Source organism: Protomyctophum parallelum (assembly GCF_964188405.1).
Source record: "Protomyctophum parallelum genome assembly, chromosome: 4".
Classification (NCBI taxonomy): domain Eukaryota; kingdom Metazoa; phylum Chordata; class Actinopteri; order Myctophiformes; family Myctophidae; genus Protomyctophum; species Protomyctophum parallelum.
Window position 1 is genome coordinate 1,408,632 of NC_139700.1, and position 27,714 is coordinate 1,436,345.

At 38.9% G+C, this 27,714-nt stretch overlaps 1 protein-coding gene across 1 annotated transcript in view; it reads left to right on the forward strand.

Annotated features, from left to right (window-relative positions):
• Nucleotides 1-27,714, forward strand: part of LOC310858026 (uncharacterized protein) — a gene marked incomplete at both ends in the record, with an annotated part of 66,561 nt that overhangs the window by 22,277 nt on the left and 16,570 nt on the right. The window contains 6 exons of the mRNA XM_083764073.1: nucleotides 10,748-10,990; nucleotides 17,743-19,516; nucleotides 19,659-19,829; nucleotides 22,268-22,438; nucleotides 26,904-27,053; nucleotides 27,395-27,438. Of these exons, the coding sequence (XP_083620199.1) occupies nucleotides 10,748-10,990; nucleotides 17,743-19,516; nucleotides 19,659-19,829; nucleotides 22,268-22,438; nucleotides 26,904-27,053; nucleotides 27,395-27,438 (2,553 nt within the window). The remainder of the gene's footprint in view (nucleotides 1-10,747; nucleotides 10,991-17,742; nucleotides 19,517-19,658; nucleotides 19,830-22,267; nucleotides 22,439-26,903; nucleotides 27,054-27,394; nucleotides 27,439-27,714) is intronic.

A 27,714-nucleotide genomic window follows, 5' to 3' on the forward strand; every position in this document is an offset into this window, starting at 1 on the left:
ATGCATGTGTCAGATCTCTGTCTGACAGCTTGAAGGAATTTAACACAACGTTTCCTTATAACCCATTACGACCTGAGGCCCATTCTACAAAGCAGTAGTTCTCAAACTTGTTTGTGCCAAGGACGCCCGAATTGATATAAAATATATGACCAAACCCCCCCCCCCCCCCCCTCAGCTAGTTTAGGAGTCTAATTATTTATTTATTTATCAAAAACATCTTCAACCTTCAACCTTACCAGTTAACTATGGAATGCATTGCATTTCCCGTCAGTCAGTGTATCACTATCAGGGATCGTAGTAAATGTGACTTGCTGTCGCAAGTAAGCCCATATATGGTAGTATATTAGTATATGGAAATATGTCAGAACCTGTTCTGACATTCCATGTGTCGATCCTTCCCCATCCGCCCTTTTTTTTGATTGATTGAAATCTTTATTAACAGTTTGTAGAATTTACAGTACATTTTAAGCACAAACTCAATACAAAGACTGTCTTCGATGTCACCCTTTTGACTGATACCTGTCCATTTAAACTCTAGACGGGCCTGTCCCAAAGTTATTTGTGCAGCCGCGCCCGGCAGCCGGCAAAAACTAGAGTTCTCAACAGGCCTGAAAATCAAGGCGCCCTACCTGGGTCCTCATCAAACCCTGTACACTCAAGGCACTGCCCCTGCTGCCACCCTTAGATCCCCATATATGGAGCTGACCAGTTCTGACATTCCATATGTTGATCTGACCTCATCAAACCCTGTACACTCAAGACACGCTCCATATATGGCCAGTGCACGGGACCTCGCCCTGCTTCTCGCCCTCAGGCGTCTCAGTATACTGTGGAGTTGTGTTTAACCCATTCTGGGCGGGAACCCCTTTTGGTGTTTTAAAGCATTATGTTATACTTTAGCTATTGAAAAATAGCAGACCTACAAGTTCATAGCGCGGCACTCGGTGCCACGCTATATGAGCTTGTATTATTATTATTTTTTAAAGGCTAATAGGAATAAAGAATGTGGTTCTATGTGGTATGTTGGGGGGGGGGGGGGGGGGGAACTAAACTAGTTATTTTTTGGAACCATGGACTTTATGAAATATATGAACTGAACTAGTTCATTTTTAAATGTGTGAACTGTGAACTGAAGTATAGTGAACTTAACCAACACTGGTAAAACTCATTTTTTTAAATGATAATAATGATGATAATAAACTATGATTTAAGTCTGTGTTTGTTTCTACACATACTACTCTTTTAAAATATGGATATGATATTTGATTTTACGTGACGAGTAGGTGTCGGCCTGATGGGTATATATGTCATTGTCTAAAATAAAAATAACTGTGTCCCTTTTATTTGGGGTATCTGCCACACATAGGACTTTTATTTAAGTGGAGAAAGTGACTCGGGTAATGACAATGGTGAAACAATGTTACTTTTGTTCATACAGTGAATTGTTCATTAAAAAAAATGCACCATTATGGATTATGCATGGAAGCAAACCAACTTGAACAGCTTGAATGAGTTTGACAGTTAAATATTTCCTTCATTAAAGGACCACTTCACCACTCTTCACATAATTGGTCATCACTAATGTTCATGATAAAACACCTGTCCACCAGTGACATCATCGTTAGGCAGATTTCTTTTAAACAAGATTTTTTTTACAATATATTTAGATTTTTATTATCGTGAGAACGATGGCTTCCATTTTTGCATTGCAACTTTTCAGGAAAAATAAATCCTGCCGTTTCTATTAGCTTGGATTCCCCATCGATGATGTCACTGGTGGACGGGTTTCTGAACTGCCCACAGCCCTCCTATGAGACACAGACTGAGTAGGAAAGAATTGTGGTATTTTATCATGAACATTAGTGAGGACTAATTATATGAAGATAAGTTAAACAGTGGTGAACAAAACACCCTCACCTCCCTATAGTCTGCATGTGGTTAATGTGCACCATCTAGTGGACTCATTGTCAACTACACCACCTGATCTCTGATTTCTCTGCTAAAGAGTTTTTAAACTGATTCATTATCAGAACTGGACTGACAACTCTAGGTTAGGAGTCTATTGTATTGTATCCACTGTTAATACAGACTGAAAATGAAGCACTTGTTACCCGTGTAAAGTTTGAATTGTCCCAAGGATGTAAATACATTTGTTAAACTCTTCTCAACATGGCCTTCCTGACAGCAGTAGATAATAAATTAAACAAATTAGGGATCATGTGTAACAGAGTGGAATATCCCTTTAATCATAATGACACAACATTGCCTGTATGGTTATGGTAGCTGATAATGAAGGCTCTGCTCTACCTGGGCCCGTGACTAAATTTGGCTGAGGGACTGCCATTGGAATTTTTTTAAATTTTGTTTTTCCATGTCATATGAAATCAGGGAACCATAGCTTCAAATTGACATATTGGTTGTTCAGTTTGACCCACCAGGTTTGGAGATATATAGCTTATGTCTTACAGAAAACAGCGAGTTGAGAAAACAGGCTTGAAAGGTTCACTTCTGTGGACTCTAACATTACACCTAGCTACATGTTTAAGCATTTATTTCATATTTATGTCGATTTCAGCTCTGACACTTATTTCAGACATAAAGAGTCTACATGTAAATGGCCCTCCTCCTCATTGACCAGGCCTTTTCAAGGAATGAGGCAAATGAAAAGGTGTACTTTTGAAATAGTCGTTTTAGTTTCTCGAAGACCATATAAATTCATGATTTGGATCTATCTTATTAAAAAGTCTCTCCCTAATAGAGTTGTAGAATGGCATTTCATTTTAAATTTCCTTTAGATCACACAGACTACATAATCTATCCTCCTCAACCGTGCCTACATATCTGCCTGTCTCAATATGCAGACCAAGTATGCCAGCTCTAATTTGGGCACATAAGGATCGTTTCTAATGGTTTTAAATAAGTCCATTCATTTCACGTTATAATATTCACATATTCACATATTATTCTCATCTTAAATAAGGGGTCAGAGCATCCTACTGTATGTGTTGTCCGTGAAATTGCACATGGACAGAGAGAGGCTTCCGCACTCATCTCAAATCTCGCGATAGTTTGTTGCTGGGATAAAGAAATGTCATTAACAAAGTAGATTTTCTCCTGATTTGTCTCGCTAAAAGAAGCCACTTTACTATGGATATCTTGTAAATATTGTGTGCCTTGTAATGATTGGGTCCAGTATTTAGTTCAGTGACGGTGGAGTTAAGGAATGGTTCAGAAGCTGTGTTCACGTTCACTCTCCCATTGGAAATGAACAGACTCCAACATTCTTCCCGTCTCCTAATAATGTTACCGCCCACCTCACGCAGCTACGGGAAGTAAAGCAAAGTTGGCCTCTCTTGCTAATCCTCCTCTTGGGTAGTACTAGTAGTAGTAGTAGCATATCTTCAATAATGAAATGGACACCTCTTTCCACAGCAGTGTGAAGAGATGGAGTCCAGAGTGGATGCTGTTAATCCTGGAGTGACGGAAGGCTCCTCAGAGCAGGTAAACATCTTCAACCTTCAACCTTACCAGTTAACTATGGAATGCATTGCATTTCCCGTCAGTCAGTGTATCACTATCAGGGATCGTAGTAAATGTGACCTGCTGTCGCAAGTAAGCCCATATATGGTAGTATATGGAAATATGTCAGAACCTGTTCTGACATTCCATGTGTCGATCCTTCCCCATCCGCCCTTCCTCTTCGATGTCACCCTTTTGACTGATACCTGTCCATTTAAACTCTAGACGGGCCTGTCCCAAAGTTATTTGTGCAGCCTCGCCCGGCAGCCGGCGAAAACTAGAGTTCTCAACAGGCCTGAAAATGAAGGCGCCCTACCTGGGTCCTCATCAAACCCTGTACACTCAAGACACTGCCCCTGCTGCCACCCTTAGATCCCCATATATGGAGCTGACCAGTTCTGACATTCCATATGTTGATCTGACCTCATCAAACCCTGTACACTCAAGACACGCTCCATATATGGCCAGTGCACGGGACCTCGCCCTGCTTCTCGCCCTCAGGCGTCTCAGTATACTGTGGAGTTGTGTTTAACCCATTCTGGGCGGGAACCCCTTTTGGTGTTTTAAAGCATTATGTTATACTTTAGCTATTGAAAAATAGCAGACCTACAAGTTCATAGCGCGGCACTCGGTGCCACGCTATATGAGCTTGTATTATATTATACATTATGTATAATATACATTATATTATTTTTTAAAGGCTAATAGGAATAAAGAATGTGGTTCTATGTGGTATGTTGGGTGGGGGGGGGGGGAACTAAACTAGTTATTTTTTGGAACCATGGACTTTATGACGTATATGAACTGAACTAGTTCATTTTTAAATGTGTGAACTGTGAACTGAAGTATAGTGAACTTAACCAACACTGGTAAAACTCATTTTTTTAAATGATAATAATGATGATAATAAACTATGATTTAAGTCTGTGTTTGTTTCTACACATACTACTCTTTTAAAATATGGATATGATATTTGATTTAACGTGACGAGTAGGTGCCGGCCTGATGGGTATATATGTCATTGTCTAAAATAAAAATAACTGTGTCCCTTTTATTTGGGGTATCTGCCACACATAGGACTTTTATTTAAGTGGAGAAAGTGACTCGGGTAATGACAATGGTGAAACAATGTTACTTTTGTTCATACAGTGAATTGTTCATTCAAAAAAATGCACCATTATGGATTATGCATGGAAGCAAACCAACTTGAACAGCTTGAATGAGTTTGACAGTTAAATATTTCCTTCATTAAAGGACCACTTCACCACTCTTCACATAATTGGTCATCACTAATGTTCATGATAAAACACCTGTCCACCAGTGACATCATCGTTAGGCAGATTTCTTTTAAACAAGATTTTTTTTACAATATATTTAGATTTTTATTATCGTGAGAACGATGGCTTCCATTTTTGCATTGCAACTTTTCAGGAAAAATAAATCCTGCCGTTTCTATTAGCTTGGATTCCCCATCGATGATGTCACTGGTGGACGGGTTTCTGAACTGCCCACAGCCCTCCTATGAGACACAGACTGAGTAGGAAAGAATTGTGGTATTTTATCATGAACATTAGTGAGGACTAATTATATGAAGATAAGTTAAACAGTGGTGAACAAAACACCCTCACCTCCCTATAGTCTGCATGTGGTTAATGTGCACCATCTAGTGGACTCATTGTCAACTACACCACCTGATCTCTGATTTCTCTGCTAAAGAGTTTTTAAACTGATTCATTATCAGAACTGGACTGACAACTCTAGGTTAGGAGTCTATTGTATTGTATCCACTGTTAATACAGACTGAAAATGAAGCACTTGTTACCCGTGTAAAGTTTGAATTGTCCCAAGGATGTAAATACATTTGTTAAACGCTTCTCAACATGGCCTTCCTGACAGCAGTAGATAATAAATTAAACAAATTAGGGATCATGTGTAACAGAGTGGAATATCCCTTTAATCATAATGACACAACATTGCCTGTATGGTTATGGTAGCTGATAATGAAGGCTCTGCTCTACCTGGGCCCGTGACTAAATTTGGCTGAGGGACTGCCATTGGATTTTTTTAAAATTTTGTTTTTCCATGTCATATGAAATCAGGGAACCATAGCTTCAAATTGACATATTGGTTGTTCAGTTTGACCCACCAGGTTTGGAGATATATAGCTTATGTCTTACAGAAAACAGCGAGTTGAGAAAACAGGCTTGAAAGGTTCACTTCTGTGGACTCTAACATTACACCTAGCTACATGTTTAAGCATTTATTTCATATTTATGTCGATTTCAGCTCTGACACTTATTTCAGACATAAAGAGTCTACATGTAAATGGCCCTCCTCCTCATTGACCAGGCCTTTTCAAGGAATGAGGCAAATGAAAAGGTGTACTTTTGAAATAGTCGTTTTAGTTTCTCGAAGACCATATAAATTCATGATTTGGATCTATCTTATTAAAAAGTCTCTCCCTAATAGAGTTGTAGAATGGCATTTCATTTTAAATTTCCTTTAGATCACACAGACTACATAATCTATCCTCCTCAACCGTGCCTACATATCTGCCTGTCTCAATATGCAGACCAAGTATGCCAGCTCTAATTTGGGCACATAAGGATCGTTTCTAATGGTTTTAAATAAGTCCATTCATTTCACGTTATAATATTCACATATTCACATATTATTCTCATCTTAAATAAGGGGTCAGAGCATCCTACTGTATGTGTTGTCCGTGAAATTGCACATGGACAGAGAGAGGCTTCCGCACTCATCTCAAATCTCGCGATAGTTTGTTGCTGGGATAAAGAAATGTCATTAACAAAGTAGATTTTCTCCTGATTTGTCTCGCTAAAAGAAGCCACTTTACTATGGATATCTTGTAAATATTGTGTGCCTTGTAATGATTGGGTCCAGTATTTAGTTCAGTGACGGTGGAGTTAAGGAATGGTTCAGAAGCTGTGTTCACGTTCACTCTCCCATTGGAAATGAACAGACTCCAACATTCTTCCCGTCTCCTAATAATGTTACCGCCCACCTCACGCAGCTACGGGAAGTAAAGCAAAGTTGGCCTCTCTTGCTAATTCTCCTCTTGGGTAGTACTAGTAGTAGTAGTAGCATATCTTCAATAATGAAATGGACACCTCTTTCCACAGCAGTGTGAAGAGATGGAGTCCAGAGTGGATGCTGTTAATCCTGGAGAAACTGCAGGTTCCTCAGAGCAGGTAAACATCTTCAACCTTCAACCTTACCAGTTAACTATGGAATGCATTGCATTTCCCGTCAGTCAGTGTATCACTATCAGGGATCGTAGTAAATGTGACCTGCTGTCGCAAGTAAGCCCATATATGGTAGTATATGGAAATATGTCAGAACCTGTTCTGACTTTCCATGTGTCGATACTTCCCCATCCGCCCTTCCTCTTCGATGTCACCCTTTTGACTGATACCTGTCCATTTAAACTCTAGACGGGCCTGTCCCAAAGTTATTTGTGCAGCCTCGCCCGGCAGCCGGCAAAAACTAGAGTTCTCAACAGGCCTGAAAATCAAGGCGCCCTACCTGGGTCCTCATCAAACCCTGTACACTCAAGACACTGCCCCTGCTGCCACCCTTAGATCCCCATATATGGAGCTGACCAGTTCTGACATTCCATATGTTGATCTGACCTCATCAAACCCTGTACACTCAAGACACGCTCCATATATGGCCAGTGCACGGGACCTCGCCCTGCTTCTCGCCCTCAGGCGTCTTAGTATACTGTGGAGTTGTGTTTAACCCATTCTGGGCGGGAACCCCTTTTGGTGTTTTAAAGCATTATGTTATACTTTAGCTATTGAAAAATAGCAGACCTACAAGTTCATAGCGCGGCACTCGGTGCCACGCTATATGAGCTTGTATTATTTTTTTTTTTTAAAGGCTAATAGGAATAAAGAATGTGGTTCTATGTGGTATGTTGGGTGGGGGGGGGGGAACTAAACTAGTTATTTTTTGGAACCATGGACTTTATGACGTATATGAACTGAACTAGTTCATTTTTAAATGTGTGAACTGTGAACTGAAGTATAGTGAACTTAACCAACACTGGTAAAACTCATTTTTTTAAATGATAATAATGATGATAATAAACTATGATTTAAGTCTGTGTTTGTTTCTACACATACTACTCTTTTAAAATATGGATATGATATTTGATTTTACGTGACGAGTAGGGGTCGGCCTGATGGGTATATATGTCATTGTCTAAAATAAAAATAACTGTGTCCCTTTTATTTGGGGTATCTGCCACACATAGGACTTTTATTTAAGTGGAGAAAGTGACTCGGGTAATGACAATGGTGAAACAATGTTACTTTTGTTCATACAGTGAATTGTTCATTCAAAAAAATGCACCATTATGGATTATGCATGGAAGCAAACCAACTTGAACAGCTTGAATGAGTTTGACAGTTAAATATTTCCTTCATTAAAGGACCACTTCACCACTCTTCACATAATTGGTCATCACTAATGTTCATGATAAAACACCTGTCCACCAGTGACATCATCGTTAGGCAGATTTTTTTTAAACAAGATTTTTTTTACAATATATTTAGATTTTTATTATCGTGAGAACGATGGCTTCCATTTTTGCATTGCAACTTTTCAGGAAAAATAAATCCTGCCGTTTCTATTAGCTTGGATTCCCCATCGATGATGTCACTGGTGGACGGGTTTCTGAACTGCCCACAGCCCTCCTATGAGACACAGACTGAGTAGGAAAGAATTGTGGTATTTTATCATGAACATTAGTGAGGACTAATTATATGAAGATAAGTTAAACAGTGGTGAACAAAACACCCTCACCTCCCTATAGTCTGCATGTGGTTAATGTGCACCATCTAGTGGACTCATTGTCAACTACACCACCTGATCTCTGATTTCTCTGCTAAAGAGTTTTTAAACTGAGTAATTATCAGAACTGGACTGACAACTCTAGGTTAGGAGTCTATTGTATTGTATCCACTGTTAATACAGACTGAAAATGAAGCACTTGTTACCCGTGTAAAGTTTGAATTGTCCCAAGGATGTAAATACATTTGTTAAACTCTTCTCGACATGGCCTTCCTGACAGCAGTAGATAATAAATTAAACAAATTAGGGATCATGTGTAACAGAGTGGAATATCCCTTTAATCATAATGACACAACATTGCCTGTATGGTTATGGTAGCTGATAATGAAGGCTCTGCTCTACCTGGGCCCGTGACTAAATTTGGCTGAGGGACTGCCATTGGAAATTTTTTAAATTTCGTTTTTCCATGTCATATGAAATCAGGGAACCATAGCTTCAAATTGACATATTGGTTGTTCAGTTTGACCCACCAGGTTTGGAGATATATAGCTTATGTCTTACAGAAAACAGCGAGTTGAGAAAACAGGCTTGAAAGGTTCACTTCTGTGGACTCTAACATTACACCTAGCTACATGTTTAAGCATTTATTTCATATTTATGTCGATTTCAGCTCTGACACTTATTTCAGACATAAAGAGTCTACATGTAAATGGCCCTCCTCCTCATTGACCAGGCCTTTTCAAGGAATGAGGCAAATGAAAAGGTGTACTTTTGAAATAGTCGTTTTAGTTTCTCGACGACCATATAAATTCATGATTTGGATCTATCTTATTAAAAAGTCTCTCCCTAATAGAGTTGTAGAATGGCATTTCATTTAAAATTTCCTTTAGATCACACAGACAACATAATCTATCCTCCTCAACCGTGCCTACCTGCCTGTCTCAATATGCAGACCAAGTATGCCAGCTCTAATTTGGGCACATATGGATCGTTTCTAATCGTTTTAAATATGTCCATTCATTTCATGTTATAATATTCACATATTATTCTCATCTTAAATAAGGGGTCAGAGCCCCCTACTGTATGTGTTGTCCGTGAAATTGCACATGGACAGAGAGAGGCTTCCGCGCTCATCTCAAATCTCGCGAGAGTTTGTTGCTGGGATAAAGAAATGTCATTAACAAAGTAGATTTTCTCCTGATTTGTCTCGCTAAAAGAAGCCACTTTACTATGAATATCTTGTAAATATTGTGTGCCTTGTAATGATTGGGTCCAGTATTTAGTTCAGTGACGGTGGAGTTAAGGAATGGTTCAGAAGCTGTGTTCACCTTCACTCTCCCATTGGAAATGAATAGACTCCAACATTCTTCCCGTCTCCTAATAATGTTACCGCCCACCTCACGCAGCTACGGGAAGTAAAGCAAAGTTGGCCTCTCTTGCTAATTCTCCTCTTGGGTAGTACTAGTAGTAGTAGTAGCATATCTTCAATATTGAAATGGACACCTCTTTCCACAGCAGTGTGAAGAGATGGAGTCCAGAGTGGATGCTGTTAATCCTGGAGAAACTGCAGGTTCCTCAGAGCAGGTAAACATCTTCAATGTTTGTCCTCAGACAGCTTTCAGATGACCACACACATCATGACTGTAGCTTTACTGTCTGTGTTTTACACATACAGTAACTAGAAACTGCACATGGTATCCCTATCCATGACTGATCTGATCGCTTTACAATTGTTTGTGTTGCAATCTACCAAATACATTCATTATCATTATTATTATTATTATTATTATTATTATTATTATTATTATTATTATTATTATTATTATTATTATTATTTGTTATTATTATTATTTGTTTGTCATACATATTGCACATTACAAAAAAATACAAGCTCATGTTATTTCCATTCCAGCTTACACACTAAACAACAAGACAAACAAAAAGAGTTAGGGAACAGGCCTAACTTTATACATTTTAGGTAGCTTACTTAAACGGTTGGATATTCATAAATGTCTCTGCATTAAAAATAAGCAACAACAAAAGTTCAGTGTTGCTGCTGCTTAAACAAATGGGATATTACTAGTCTATATACAATAGCACCAAACATGCAGGTGGTTGGTTGTAGGTGTAAAACCACTAATGTAGACAATACCATACAAGACATGACATTGTTTAATAGCGCTTCAGGCATGATACGATTGAAATAACATGACTGTGTACAACAGGATGCTGTTGTCAGCTTGACTTCGGACAAAAAGGATGCAGAAAAAGGTGAGCTTTATACATAAAGATATATCTAATATACCAGTTGTTACATGCATGTGAGGATGTAGCAATGCAGATAGCTTTATGTTTCTAAATACATATTGCCTGTGATGCGAACTCAACTGTCTCTTTCTCTTGCAAACAGCCCATTTTGTGATCCAGCACAAAGCAGCGTTTATTCAAAGGGTTTCCATGGTCATGCCTATAGTAGACAGTCTAGGAAAAATGGTCCATCCTGAGCACTATGCCAGGATTAAAGCTGAGAAGACAACCATGGACCAAATGAGGGAACTCTACACATGCGGGATAGATCCAGGTGGACCTCATATGAAAGCAGCATTTTACAGTGCCCTTGAACAACATGAGCCCGACCTGCTGGTGAGCCTTGGTAAGAACACATGTACAACAAAAATATTATTTTTTTTTACAACCTCAATATAATTCATAGTAGCAGTCCCAATCCCATAGAGTGGACACGTTTGGGCCAGAATGGCCTTCCTCAGCTACTATCAGGTCCACCTGCTATCAACAAGGAGCAATTGTTTATGCATTATCAGATTCGACAATATTTCATCAATATGTCTTAATTAAATCATATATTATACATGAGTGTTCATTACGAGAATAATGTAATGTCAAGAAAGAAAAACAATCACAGAAATAAATTAATTAAAGGAAACATTACAGATTATTCACCCAGATTATTCACCCTATTTTAATGAAGTCGAGGACATAATAAACATTGGAATGTTGGAGTGTGTTTTGTCACACACAGACAGACTATTATACTATAGAACTGGACTACAATGAACTACAGCCCTACAGACTATTTACTATAGAACTGGACTACAATGAACTACAGCCCTACAGACTATTTACTATAGAACTGGACTACAATGAACTACAGCCCTACAGACAATTATACTATAGAACTGGACTACAATCAACTACAGCCCTACAGACAATTATACTGTATAACTGGACTACAATGGACTACAGCCCTACAGACTATTATACTATAGAACTGGACTACAATGAACTACAGCCTATACAGACTATTATACTGGAACATTTGAAAACAATTCTAAGCAAATATATTATAATATATAGTTCAATACACTACTTTGAAGCCAGATAACGGTATAATATTGCAATATATCTTTTTTGCCCACCCCTAAGTCACACACCTCTCTCTTTCGTGACAACTTGGTACAGTCTGGCTAGGTATTTGACAGTCGGATGGTACGGTAAGGCCACACAGTCATGACAGAATGCTGCATCTGATCGCAAGCCCATACATACGGCATCACGCACGTGCACACATAGACATGAAAGGGGGCTTCAGCCCCTGCCCTTTTGGCCGTTGGTGAAAAGTGCCCTCTAAATTACTATGGTGACAAAAACCTACGGTAAAAAAGGTCAACAAGGCCCAGGCCGTAGCATAACGGTCTGGGCACCGGACTGGTGATCCAGTCGCGGTGTGCCGCGGGTTCGACTCCCGAACCCGACACGGCCTTTACCGCATGTCATCCCCCCATCTCTCTCCCGTTTCCTGTCAGCCTACTATCTGTCCCTTAAAAAATCAATAAAAGGCGTAAGCCGCAAAAAATATATATATATAAAAAAAAAGAAAAAAAAGGTCAACAACTTGATGTGTACGGGCGTGGCAATCTCGTTTCCGGTTCAGAGCTAATCTACTGTAGAGCAAATTATTGTGATCTATCATAAACCACTATAAAGACCAGGCAACATAGATTTAGGTCATTGGCGATTAACCGCTGGATTGGATGTGATGTACATTTAAGCCAGTGGTGGTGAATGTCCTGAATGCCAAGACTACGTCAAGCCCATAGACTGCCATGTTAATTGACGTAGTAAATCAACAAATCCCTCCAAGCCAATGACGTTATCTGCGTAGTAGACGTACTGCCCTGTCAGTACGTCTTTTTATAACAAAATATTGCAATTGTTTGACATTCTTTTAATTATTTTTATGTAATCTACCAAAAACCGGCCGAAACCCGCGCGATCGTGCACTATCGTGCACGCGTGCCGTCTCTATGTGATCCGCGGCAAAAAATGTGATATTTTGGGATGTTCCTGGCCGTTTTTAAGCTTAATCTGACTAAGTTATGACAAAGCTAATGTTAGTTTAGCAATCTGGACGGCCAAGCTATAAGCTAGGGGTCAAATTAGCTTCCTTTGTTTACCTCGTTTGACAGGAAGTGATTTAGCCAGATTTAACACTTTTGTCAAAATCAGAATAATGGAACGTTACTGCCATCAAGTGGAACTTCTGGGTATTACTTTGAAATCGAAAGTAAAACGTGATGTATTGTATTTAGATCGCTGATCCCTCTTATTGCATTAAAATGACGAATTAAGAAATGGGGCATTGGCCAGCATTGGCCAGATTTGGCGACTTTTTGAATGGCAATCGAAAAATGTGAGATATGACCACAATGTCACGAAATGTCTCATTTTATAGCTCCAAGTCACTACTTTACAATGAAAAAATAATTATGATTATAGCTTGTTCCATCGTTTACTTATAAGCTTTTTAGTAGACCTTGGTTTCAGTGATAAGTCAAACCAAGGTGTACTAAAGTAAACAAGGTGTACTAAAGTAAACGAAGGAACATGCTAGGAACATATATTTTTTTTCGGTGTAAACTAGAGATGTGCAGCTTTAAAATGAGATATTTCGTGACATTGTGGTCATATCGCACATTATTCTATAGTCATTCAAAAAGTCAGCCAAAGTTGGCCTAAGGCACAATAAGATGATATTAAGGGTGGCCATAAGAGGGTTAATATATTGTGATTTGTTCATATGGGTTAATTATAGCATCTTTGGAAATATATTTACTGGGGAAAGGGTTGACATATTAAATACTTATTTTTACCAGGAACATGTGATAGTTCCACTGGTAATACATGAATGTCTTTACCCCATAGATAATGACAATAATCCTATTACTGTACATGAATGTCTTTGCCCCATAGATAACGACAATAATCCTATTACTGTACATGAATGTTAGGTCAACTCACTGAGCTCACTTCAGCTGAACTCACTGACACATTACTCCTCTTCTTATGCAGGAACTGTACTTACATCAGAAGACTCAGCTAAGAGTGGTGAGTTATGAAACACCCTAGAGAGCAGTATGAAAGTCACAGCTTTAACATGATGGAGAGGATGGATGATACATTTTTATTTCACACACAACTAGTCCATATAAAACACAGATACAAAACAGACATTATAACTAGGGATGGAGCTCGTAAATTTTTATTGATGACGATCACCGTATCGAGCAGGCTTATCGAGCCGGGTCCTTATCGAGCCCACTATCGAGCATTTGCTATTATTTTGTGGAAATCTAATACATTCTGAACAGAACCTTATTTTTATTGGCCAGTTCAACCCAGTTGTGAGAGTTTGTATGTCATGACGTATGTGTCTCTCTCACACACACACACACACACACACACACACACACACACACACACACACACACACACACACACACACACACACAATATGCATATTACTTGCGCAAGCAGAGCGCGCAAGTAATAATTTCGCCCGGTCTCTTCTGCCGTGACAGCTGTCCCGCCATTCGATGTTTATGCAGAAAAACATCAAATCTGTGCCTGTTTTGCTGGGACCAAACGACCAAATGACCATATCTCTTACGTCATAATTTAGAGCTAGTCATACGTATACTATATACATAATCAGTAAAAATAAAATAGCAAATTGTGCCTGATCTGCTGGGACCAGAGTACGTGGTGTGTGTATATGTATGACTAGCTCTTAATGATGACAAATAAATATGGTCATTTGTGGTCGTTTGGTCCCAGCAAACCAGGCACAGATTTGCTGTTTTCTTGCATAAACATCAAATGGCGGGACAGCTGTCAGGGTTTTTGGCGCAAAGTAACCACAGTATACCGCTAATCAACTTACAACTACACACTCTATATAGTATATGTATAGTATATAGTATATGCCTATATACTATATATATATATATATACTATATATAGTATATGCCTATATAGTATATGCCTGTTTTGCTGGGACCAAACGACCACAAATGACCATATCTCTTACGTCATCATTTAGAGCTAGTCATACGTATACTATATACATAATCAGTAAAAATAAAATAGCAAATTGTGCCTGATCTGCTGGGACCAGAGTACGTGGTGTGTATATGTATGACTAGCTCTTAATGATGACGTAAGAAATATGGTCATTTGTGGTCGTTTGGTCCCAGCAAACCAGGCACAGATTTGCTGTTTTCTTGCATTAACATCAAATGGCGGGACGGCTGTCACAGTCTTTGGTGCAAAGTAACCACAGTATACCACTAATCAATTTACAACTACATACTCTATATAGTATATGTTATGTATATGTATACGTATATGTATACGTATGTCTTACGTCATCATTGAGAGTTAGTCATACGTATACTATATACATAATCAGTATAAATAAAATAGCAACTTGTGCCTGATCTGCTGGGACCAGAGTACTGGGATAAGTTTACTGAAACACACTTAAAGAAAAAGATAATAACATTACTTTTAAATTAAAAACAACGAACACGAATTACAATACAATCAGGAATGACAGAGAAAAAGATATAGGTGGGGGAGTTATGTTTGCTATAAAAGAAGATATTTCCATTGAAATAATTCAAACTGAAAGCAGGATATTAGAAAAAGTAGAACACATATGTATACATGTAAAAGATACAAATATATTTATCATTCTTATGTACAGATCACCTAAAACAGACCTTTCGAAATTAAACACATTTCTCGAAAACATGGTAAAGTATCTATCATCTCCGACTTCTGCAATTATGATAATAGGAGATTTCAATGAAGACCATAATACTGAGATAGAAAGAAGTATAAAGACCTACATGTCAAGATTAGGCTTTAAACAATCAAATACAAATCCAACTACAGATTACGGAAGTATTTTAGATCATGTATATTTTAACAAATGTGAAAGTATTATTACAGAAATTGAAGTTAGAGACACATATTACTCTGATCATGATTTAGTATTAATATCACTATAGTCCAACATGAAATACATTTTAAACAATTGACAATTTACAATAAGTAATACAATAATTATACTGTATAATATATTTTAATTCAGTTTATATACTTTTTTTTCATCACATATCAATGATTTATTTTTCTTTGAAAATAAAGATAGAAACTTGAACCATACTTCATAATTCTAGGTGTTTACATGCATAAAGTAGATAGGTAGCAAATAGTTACACCTAATAATTAGTCATTTCAAACGTTCCTTCACAGAGATATTGAGATTCCACCGTTTACAGAATAATTATACTGTATAACATATTTTAATTCAATTTATATACCTTTTTTCTCATCACATATCAATGATTTATTTTTCTTTAAAAAACTAAAAAGGGATCCAGAATATATCTACATCGATAAAACTGTATTTCTTATATAGATAGAAACTTGAACCATACTTAATAATACTAGGTGTTTATATGCATAAAGTAGGTAGGTAACAAATAGTTACACCTACAGCGGTCGAAAGTACTTGCGCGCTCTGCTTGCGCACTAGTTGGCCATTTATGGCCTACTAGTGTGCAACAAGCAAGTATGCACTCGACAGAGTGCAGTTCTAGTTTTGTCTATAATCTTCTCTTTATTTTAACCAATCAAAACATCCCTTGCACTACATTTTACGAAGGCCTTGAAATAGAGTAGGCCTACAGAACTGTTAATGTGTACCGTCACTTTAAAAGTGCAATGTATACGTCATCGTTCGACGGTGTCACGCATAAAACATAGCCAATCTACAATCCTACAATTATCCTACAATTATATGAAAAAGTGTCTTCATATGAATGAATGAATGAATGAATGAATGAATGAATGAAATATTTATTTTCGTGTCATGCCACTTTGGCCCATCCCATATGGGATTATATGACACATTTCACAGAATACATTGAATACAACTGACACTTCCTGTTCATACATATTTGTAAATTATTCGAACAAACAAACAAAGAAAAGAAAACATCCCCCATCGCTGCCAGCAACCCCCCCCCCCCCCCCCCCCCCCCCCTGTCGCACGAAACCGTTAATACCACTTCCGACTAAACCCCTCAACGTGGCTCAGTTGCAGCATACCTGAGGCAGGCAATGAATACAGTACACACATAATGTAGCCTCACAGGTTGCATAATTTATTGTAAATCACGTTACATGTCAAAATGTCCATAACCATTCATTCTTAACGGAGCTAATCAAATACTGGAGGGTGTAAGGCTGAGAGAGAGAGAGAGAGAGAGAGAGAGAGAGAGAGAGAGAGAGAGAGAGAGAGAGAGAGAGAAAGTATGGAGCGGGCCCCCACCCCCGCGGGCCCTGAGGCACTGCCTTGCCTGCCTCGCCTATACATGTATCTCCGTGCCTGGGGCCAACCCCCCCAAAAAAGAAAAAAAAGATCTGAATATTTTTCACTCGTTTGAATCAATCAATGAAAATGCACTAGGACGTGTGTACACATCCAACGGTCTAAAACTCTAAATGGGTTAATAAATGTAAATATAAAATGCCTCAATACAGCATGAAATGTGTGTACATTACTGACCAAAAACATTTCACTTGCACTAGTCCTTATTTCAGAAATATTTGAAAAGCCACTTTAAGTCTTTTTCATTAACCACATGAACCAGCTAAAATTACTTTTACAAGCTCCAGCTATGGGATTGAAAATATAATCAACCTTGTAAAGCAGTTGAAAGGACGATTATCAAATGTCCATAAGTCGGAATCCAGGAGAGCTGTCCTTAGTGGATCTTCTGCCATCCAATTCTTTTGCCTTTTTACCGCGACACTCCCGCCATTTAAAAGCTTCTGACGAAAGGTAAACAGTGTTTGCTTGTGCTAATGATACTCAAGTGTGTGTAGCGAGTGTGCGTGTGTGTGGGGGGGGGGGGGGCAAAGTGAATGCGTATGGTGGCACCTGGAACTGGGATTTATGCTAACAGCTAGCCGCAATAAATGAGTTAATGATGCTGTCTGTTTTATCTTTTTTTTATCTTCTTTGTCGTTTAGAAACTCAACAACTCAAGGCTCATCTTAAGAAGGAGTTGAAGGGTTTGGAAGAGTGGACAGACATCGGTCAAACTCCAAACACGCCTCTTAATCAGGTCTTAAGAGAGGTCTACATCACAAAGGTAGACAGTGGAAAGGCCAGTAATGAACATGAGGTCAGTCAGATTGAAACAGCGTTTAGGGAACCATTCAGACCAGAAGCACGAATCACATTTGAAGACATTCTTGAAGCTTTACCGGGAGAAGATCCAATCAAAACAGTGATGATGAAGGGAGTGGCTGGCACTGGTAAAACAGTCTCAGCTCAGAAGTATGCTCTGGACTGGGCAGAAGATAAAACCAACCAGAATATCGACTTCATGTTTCCATTCACTTTCCGAAGCTTGAATTTGGTGAAGGACGAAAACTACAGTTTGATGGAACTTCTTCAACATTTCTTTGGTGAAATCAACACAGCAAGAATCTGCAACAAAGAGACCCAAACTGTGTTCATCTTTGATGGTCTAGATGAGTGTAGGTTTCCGTTACATTTCTTGAAGAATGCCATCTTGACAAAGGTCACAAAGCGAACCTCATTGGATGTTCTACTGACAAACCTCATCAAGGGGAACCTGCTTCCCTCTGCCCGCATCTGGATAACCACGCGACCTGCAGCCGCCAATCTGATCCCTAATAAGTATGTTGACAGGATGACAGAGCTGACAGGATTCACTGACCCCCAGAAGGAAGAGTACTTCCAAAAGAGATTCATTGATGATGAGAACAAGGCCAGAACAATCTCCTCACACATCAAACAATCACAAAGCCTCCACATCATGTGTTACCTTCCAGTCTTCTGTTGGATCGCTGCTACAGTTCTAGAGAATATCTTGAGAATGGGCAAGACTTTTGCACTGCCGAAGACCATGACTGTGATGTACATCCACTTCGTAGCGGTTCAATTCATACATCAGAATATCAAGATGGACGGAGATGAGAGAAATTCAGACTTGAATCCAGATAATATTCAGGTTATTCTGTCTCTGGGGAAACTGGCTTTTGAACAGCTGAAAAAAGGAAAGTTCATCTTCTATGAATCTGACCTTAAAGAGTGTGGCATTGATATGAGAGACGCCTCAGTGTACTCAGGTCTGTTCACACAGATGTTTAAAGTGGAGTCTGGGTTGCACAAAGTCAAGGTGTTCAGCTTTGTTCATCTGAGTGTTCAGGAGTTTCTGGCCGCTCTTTATGTCTTTCTCTCATTCAAGAATGATGGTCTCAACTTGATCAAATCAAAAACCTCCACATTTTCTAAGCTCTTTGGAACCAAATCTAAGAAGAACCTCTACCAGAATGCAGTAGATGAGGCCTTAAAGAGTCCAAATGGACATCTGGACTTGTTCCTACGTTTCCTGCTGGGCCTCTCATTGGAAACCAATCAAACCCTCTTAAACATTCTGTTCAAACAGCCAGACAAGAGTTCACAGACCAGCCATGAAACAGTCAAGTACATAAAGAAAAAGATCAGGGAGAATATCTCTCAAGAGAGAAAAATCAATCTGCTCCACTGTCTGAATGAGCTGAATGATCATTCTCTAGAGGAAGAAATCCAACAGTACCTGACAAAAGGAAGTCTTTCTGCAAACAAACTATCTCCTGCTCAGTGGTCAGCTTTGGCCTTCATGTTGCTGTCATCAGGAAAGGAGCTGGACGTGTTTGACCTGAAGAAATACGGTGCTTCAGAAGAGGCTCTACTAAGACTGCTGCCAGTGGTCAAAGCCTCCAACAGAGTTCTGTAGGTGAACTAACAACAATATATATATATATATATATATATATATATATATATATATATATATATATAATCTTTCTTAAATTATTGTATACGAAAGAAAATAAAAATAAAATCTAATTTTAGCACAATTATTTTTCTTTAGGCTGAGTGGCTGCAACCTCTCCGAGAGATGCTGTGAGGATTTATCGTCGGTTCTCACCTCCAGCTCTAGTCTTCTAGAATTGGACTTGACTAATAACGATTTGCAGGATTTAGGAATAAAGAAGCTTTGTGTTGGACTGGCGAGTCCAAACTGTACACTGGAGACACTCAGGTTAGTATGCCTTAACCTTTTATGTAAATGACATGTATCCATAATTCCCTAATATAGGCATATTTTGATTACTTCCTGTCAAATGCAAACATACTTACTTGTACTTGACATAAGCAAGAACTTATGAATATATCATTCTTGATTTCATTCACCTGTGTGATTCCCATAGCTGCATGTTCCTCCAACCACACCTGGTTTGAATTACAGAGCTACTCCTTTTAGTTAGAGAAAAGTAGTGAAATGTGTGGCAAATCTGCAAAAAAATGCTTACCACTAGCTTTCTTCACAAATGTGTTCATAAAGGTGTCTACTATAACCTATACAGTGTTGTACCCGAACGCGTTCAAAGAACGATCGTTCACGAACTCGTTCACATTTAGGGTGAACGTGAACTGAACGTACTGTATTTCTGTTTGATGAACGTCATTGTGAACGCGTTCATTTCTGGTGTGTGTGAACGTCACTTTTTCACGTTCAACTTTCGTTCAAGAGTGAGTGTTTCAATAGTCTTCCAGGCGAAATCCCCGGCACTAAAACACACCCTAAACAGGCCTTAATATTTAGCTGAAAACCCACCAATCAGTCCCTATCCGACACAAATTAACTAATCTTTCTCAGCTGTCACTGGAGCGCGCATGTAGCTACTGCATGATGATCATGCACGCTGACAGACAGCAGCAGACACTGTCCCAACTAACTCCTAACAAACACTGAGGGAACTTGTTGTTTGATTAAACATAATGTGCCACGAAAAATAGCTTCCAATAGCTTAGTTGGTTATTATCGCGTCGAGAAGGTACGTGTCCATAATATCGCCACGAACGGCCAACAAAAGACATCTCTCTTCCACAGTGAATGAATCGCAGTGATGCCTGATTTATTCTTCGCCGTACAATGTGTTCCGTGCTGAAAATAGCTGATATACAAGCTCACAACGTGTCGCGTCCGGACACGTTGTGAGCTTGTAGACCCCCAGCATGCGGAGATGCAGGCTCTGAGAACATTCAGAAACTTTTGCCTTCACAATAAAAGTATGTGCCCATTCGGTGGCATTTCACATTGCAAAAGAGCAATTTTTGTAAAATGTAAAAAATATATAAAAATTAAAGCAAAAAAAGAACGAAAAATAACTATAATAGTTCATTTTTCAAACGATGAACTTTAGTTCAAAATTTTGGATGATGAACTATGAACGGAACTAGTTCATTTTTAAAATTTTGAACTGTGAACTGAACTAGTTCCTAAAAAAAAAGAACTTTCCCAACACTGAACCTATACCTATGTTCCAACACAACTCCCTTGGGAAACTTTGTGACAGCTGCTGAAAGTTGGGTTACCAACTAATATAAGGCAAAATTCCCAACATTCCATTATGCTTTAAGTACCATGTGACATGTCAAATTAGGGGGTTTTCATGATGCTGAATCAATTCCAAACATCAGTTTTGCACGAAAACATAGCCATAGCCACTTGCCCAAAATGTGCCCAAATGTGCTGACCTCATCACATTTGTCATGTTTTCTGTGCAAAACTAATGCTTGCAATGGATTCCGCATCAAGAAAACCCTATAGTTTGACACGTCACATGCTACTTAAAGTATAATAACATTTGGAAATGTTTGCCTTATATTGGTTGATAACCCATTCTGACCTGAGATCAGATTCATACGAGGTTTCCACTGGACACACACTGGTCTGATTAACCCATTCTGACCTGAGATCAGATTCTAAAAATGTCAGTCGTTCTTCGATTTAAAAAAAATAGCAGACCTACAAGCTCGTAGCGCGCCACTCGGTGGCGCGCTATGAGCTTGTAGATCTGCTATTTTTCAATAGATAACATTGAAAAACATGATGCCGACACCAAAATGGGTGCCCGTTCAGAATGGGTTAATGGTACCCCCAATTTTCAACAGCCGTCACAACGTTTCCAAATGGAGTTGGATTGGAACAAATGTATATGTGATTGTAGACATGCACCTTTATGAACACAAATATTAAGAAAGCTAGTGGTAGGCTAAGCATTTTTTTGCAGATTTGCCACACATTCCTTAATTTTTCCTAATTATTTGTATATGATAACATGTTAGGTTAGAAATAAGCAATGCAGTGACACAAACATGTTTCAAAAAGTCCCAAGGTCGAATTAACCCGGAAGCTAACTTTTTGGATGTGTAGAACAAAGAACATGAATTAATGTTAAAATCTATATGTTGTTGATGATGTGGGGGATATCATAGCCTACTATAGCAGCCTATAGGGCATAGCAGTGGGCGTTGTGGTTCCACATTCATTTTTCCCATAGAGAACTAACAACAATATATATATATATATATATATATATATATATATATATATATATATAATCTTTCTTAAATTATTTTATACGAAAGAAAATAAAAATAAAATCTAATTTTAGCACAATTATTTTTCTTTAGGCTGAGTGGCTGCAACCTCTCCGAGAGATGCTGTGAGGATTTATCGTCGGTTCTCACCTCCAGCTCTAGTCTTCTAGAATTGGACTTGACTAATAACGATTTGCAGGATTTAGGAATAAAGAAGCTTTGTGTTGGACTGGCGAGTCCAAACTGTACACTGGAGACACTCAGGTTAGTATGCCTTAACCTTTTATGTAAATTACATGTATCCATAATTCCCTAATATAGGCATATTTTGATTACTTCCTGTCAAATGCAAACATACTTCCTTTTACTTGACATAAGCAAGAACTTATGAATATATCATTCTTGATTTCATTCACCTGTGTGATTCCCATAGCTGCATGTTCCTCCAACCACACCTGGTTTGAATTACAGAGCTACTCCTTTTAGTTAGAGAAAAGTAGTGAAATGTGTGGCATTTGATTATGCCATACTGTGGTTTCTTCACAAATGTGTTCATAAAGGTGTCTACTATAACCTATACCTATGTTCAAACACAACTCCCTTGGGAAACTTTGTGACAGCTGCTGAAAGTTGGGGTACCAACCAATATAAGGCAAAATTCCCAACATTCCATTATGCTTTAAGTACCATGTGACATGTCAAATTAGGGGGTTTTCATGATGCTGAATTAATTCCAAACATTAGTTTTGCACGAAAACATAGCCATAGCCACTTGCCCAAAATGTGCCCAAATGTGCTGACCTCATCACATTTGTCATGTTTTCTGTGCAAAACTAATGCTTGCAATGGATTCCGCATCAAGAAAACCCTATAGTTTGACACGTCACATGCTACTTAAAGTATAATAACATTTGGAAATGTTTGCCTTATATTGGTTGATAACCCATTCTGACCTGAGATCAGATTCATACGAGGTTTCCACTGGACACACACTGGTCTGATTAACCCATTCTGACCTGAGATCAGATTCTAAAAATGTCAGTCGTTCTTCGATTTAAAAAAAATAGCAGACCTACAAGCTCGTAGCGCGCCACTCGGTGGCGCGCTATGAGCTTGTAGATCTGCTATTTTTCAATAGATAACATTGAAAAACATGATGCCGACACCAAAATGGGTGCCCGTTCAGAATGGGTTAATGGTACCCCAATTTTCAACAGCCGTCACAACGTTTCCAAATGGAGTTGGATTGGAACAAATGTATATGTGATTGTAGACATGCACCTTTATGAACACAAATATTAAGAAAGCTAGTGGTAGGCTAAGCATTTTTTTGCAGATTTGCCACACATTCCTTAATTTTTCCTAATTATTTGTATATGATAACATGTTAGGTTAGAAATAAGCAATGCAGTGACACAAACATGTTTCAAAAAGTCCCAAGGTCGAATTAACCCGGAAGCTAACTTTTTGGATGTGTAGAACAAAGAACATGAATTAATGTTAAAATCTATATGTTGTTGATGATGTGGGGGATATCATAGCCTACTATAGCAGCCTATAGGGCATAGCAGTGGGCGTTGTGGTTCCACATTCATTTTTCCCATAGAGAACTAACAACAATATATATATATATATATATATATATATATATATATATATAATCTTTCTTAAATTATTTTATACGAAAGAAAATAAAAATAAAATCTAATTTTAGCACAATGTTTTTTCTTTAGGCTGAGTGGCTGCAACCTCTCCGAGAGATGCTGTGAGGATTTATCGTCGGTTCTCACCTCCAGCTCTAGTCTTCTAGAATTGGACTTGACTAATAACGATTTGCAGGATTTAGGAATAAAGAAGCTTTGTGTTGGACTGGCGAGTCCAAACTGTACACTGGAGACACTCAGGTTAGTATTCCTTAACCTTTTATGTAAATTACATGCATCCATAATTCCCTAATATAGGCATATTTTGATTACTTCCTGTCAAATGCAAACATACTTCCTTGTACTTGACATAAGCAAGAACTTATGAATATATCATTCTTGATTTCATTCACCTGTGTGATTCCCATAGTTGCATGTTCCTCCAACCACACCTGGTTTGAATTACAGAGCTACTCCTTTTAGTTAGAGAAAAGTAGTGAAATGTGTGGCATTCGATTATGCCATACTGTGGTTTCTTCACAAATGTGTTCATAAAGGTGTCTACTATAACCTATACCTATGTTCCAACACAACTCCCTTGGGGAACTTTGTGACAGCTGCTGAAAGTTGGGGTACCAACCAATATAAGGCAAAATTCCCAACATTCCATTATGCTTTAAGTACCATGTCAAATTAGGGGGTTTTCATGATGCTGAATCAATTCCAAACATTAGTTTTGCACGAAAACATAGCCATAGCCACTTGCCCAAAATGTGCCCAAATGTGCTGACCTCATCACATTTGTCATGTTTTCTGTGCAAAACTAATGCTTGCAATGGATTCCGCATCAAGAAAACCCCCTAATTTGACACGTCACATGCTACTTAAAGTATAATAACATTTGGAAATGTTTGCCTTATATTGGTTGTTAATGGTACCCCAATTTTCAACAGCCGTCACAACGTTTCCAAATGGAGTTGGATTGGAACAAATGTATATATACATTACATGTATATATACATTACATACATACAACACAATCACATGTATGTGATTGTGTTTATGAACACAAATATTAAGAAAGCTAGTGGTAGGCTAAGCATTCTTTTGCAGATTTGCCACACATTCCTTAATTTTCCCTTATTATTTGTATATGATAACATGTTAGGTTAGAAATAAGCAATGCAGTGACACAAACATGTTTCAAAAAGTCCCAAGGTCGAATTAACCCGGAAGCTAACTTTTTGGATGTGTAGAACAAAGAACATGAATTAATGTTAAAATCTATATGTTGTTGATGATGTGGGGGATATCATAGCCTACTATAGCAGCCTATAGGGCATAGCAGTGGGCGTTGTGGTTCCACATTCATTTATCTCATAGAGATTTACAGAAAAATATTTATATCAATTATTTTAAGCCTATAATCAAGCCATCCAGAATCCTGGCGAGTCATGCACATGAAACCATTGATTTAGTGAAAAAAAAGAAAACCGCTAAACAAAGGGTATTAATTCAATTTAGTACAACATATAATTAAATATTCAATGTTTTTTTTGTCTCACACTTCAATACAATTCAATTCAATTTTATTATAGTGTCAAATCACAACGAGTTGTCTCAAGACACTTTACAACCAACAAAGATCCACCCAGAGCAAGCAATATTGCGAATTTGCGACAGTGGCAACGAAAAACTCCCCTTTTAGGAGAGGAGAAAAGAACGTCAGGCAGAACCAGACTCTGGGGTGGGCGGCCATCTGCCTCGACCGTGTCGGGGGGGGGGGGGGGGGGGGGGGGGGGGTAGAGGGAGAGAGAGAGAGATAGACAGAGAGAAATAGACAGAAATAGACAGGTGGGCTCCGTGGAGGGGTCTGGTCTGGTCTGGTTATTGCATGAGAGTTGTAATTTTCACCTGATGTGAATTAATGTATCCCCTAGCCTAGCCAGATTCAGGGGTTATGCATTTTTCTCCTGTCCCGTCCCGCCACAGGAGCCAGCCCGCACCAACCTTCCCCCCAAAAATATATTAATCAACCACCCGCCCACTCGCCCAGCGGCCTGCAAAAACAAAAAGTAGCCTAACGACCGGCTTTTCAACACCCAGCAAGTTCACTCCATTCAATTTCAATTGCTTTCGAGAGAGAGAGAGTTATCTTGATTATTGATTATTATCATGGACTTATTATTCAAGGAGGAGTCTAAGTAAACGGGACATGAGATGTCTCATGAGCAAAGCTAGGCTAGTCCAGTAGCCTTGTCGTGTAAACAAAGGCTAGAACCATGTAATATGTAAACAACAGCGTGTAGCATTAACGTTTGGATTCTAACTTACCTGTCTGAAAATTATTATTAGCCATTACGATACGATGTTTCTTTGATAACTCCGACATCTCATGTCCTTGGTTTTGCTTCCACTTTGCATTGCATCTGACACAACGCTGGACTGGCGTATGGCGTACCATATCTAAACAGTGACGTCAAAGATAGTAGAGAGATGGAAGATAAACAGTCCAAGTTGTAGTTTTTTGCTAAACGAAGATAGTATATTGATGGAAGATCATGTACACTGCCTGAGTTCAGTGCGTTCACTGCTTGCTCTGAGTGACGTTAACAAACAAGATGGTGGCGGAGTTGTCCCCGAATGCTAACACTCTCGTCACCTCGCTCTTTCCCTATAGTAGCGGTCGTCAGTCTTGAGAGACCATGACACAAGTGCACTTGCATTAGATCAGGTGGTGCTGAGGGAGCAGTGCTTTGTGTGGCTGTGCAGTCCAATTTGCGAGTGAAAGTCTCTCTGGCAGCGATTGCACTTTAATGCGTCGCCTGCTGACGCTGATTGAGGTGCTTTCCTCATTATGTTAAAATGACTCCAAACATGTTTGAAGGTGAAATATCCCTTTAATCCTGGCCCCCTGTGTGTGTGTGTGTGTGTGTGTGTGTATGTGTGTGTGTGTGTGTGTGTGTGTGTGTGTGTGTGTGTGTGTGTGTGTGTGTGTGTGTGTGTGCGTGCGTGCGTGCGTGCGTGCGTGCGTGCGTGCGTGCGTGCGTGCGTGTGTGTGTGTGCGCGCGTGTGCGTGCGTGTAGGTTGTCAGGCTGCATGGTCTCAAAGGAAGGTTGTTCTTATCTGGTCTCAGCTCTGAGATCCAACTCCCACCTGAAAGTGTTGGACTTGAGCTACAATCACCCAGGAGACCAAGAGACGCTGCCCTCTGCTGGACAACTGCAGACTCTCAGGTATGGACAGACTTGATGTCAGTCAGTGTAAATGTGCCTAGTTGTTGTTTAACCCATTTAGACCTGACACTAGATTCTAGTTTTCATAGTTTTCAGAAAAACCCTGTTTCTATGTCAGTGGTAAAAATCTTCACAATTTTCTAAAAAATAGCAGATCTACCAGCTCGTAGCCACGCTAGAGCTTGTAGATCTGCTATTTTCAACAGCTACAGTATAATGCTTAAAACACCAACAGGGTTGGTACAGGGTGCTGTATAGTAGCATTTAATGTTTAATGACATAATGCATTATCTATCATTATTGTTTCTATTATCTTATCTTTGTCTCTCCTTCACCCACAGTGACCACAGTGGAGAGTGCAGGCTGAGACCAGGTTTGAGGAAGTGTAAGTGTTTATTCTGTTGTATTCATGAAATCAAAGAAGCACAACATCCTGCTATGTATGAACATCTCATATTATACAGCATGTCACTTTCACTTTCACTTAACAGTTTCCGTGCCTTGAATGGATTACTCCAGGTTAATGTCGCTGCCGTATCGGACATACCCGCCTTTTGTTTTATGTGTTTAATCCGCCGTAATGTAATGAATCAAAAGAAAATCCGTCTTCGTCGCGGAGTATGAGACTGGATGCCTTCGCTGTGATGTCGAAACCGGAAAT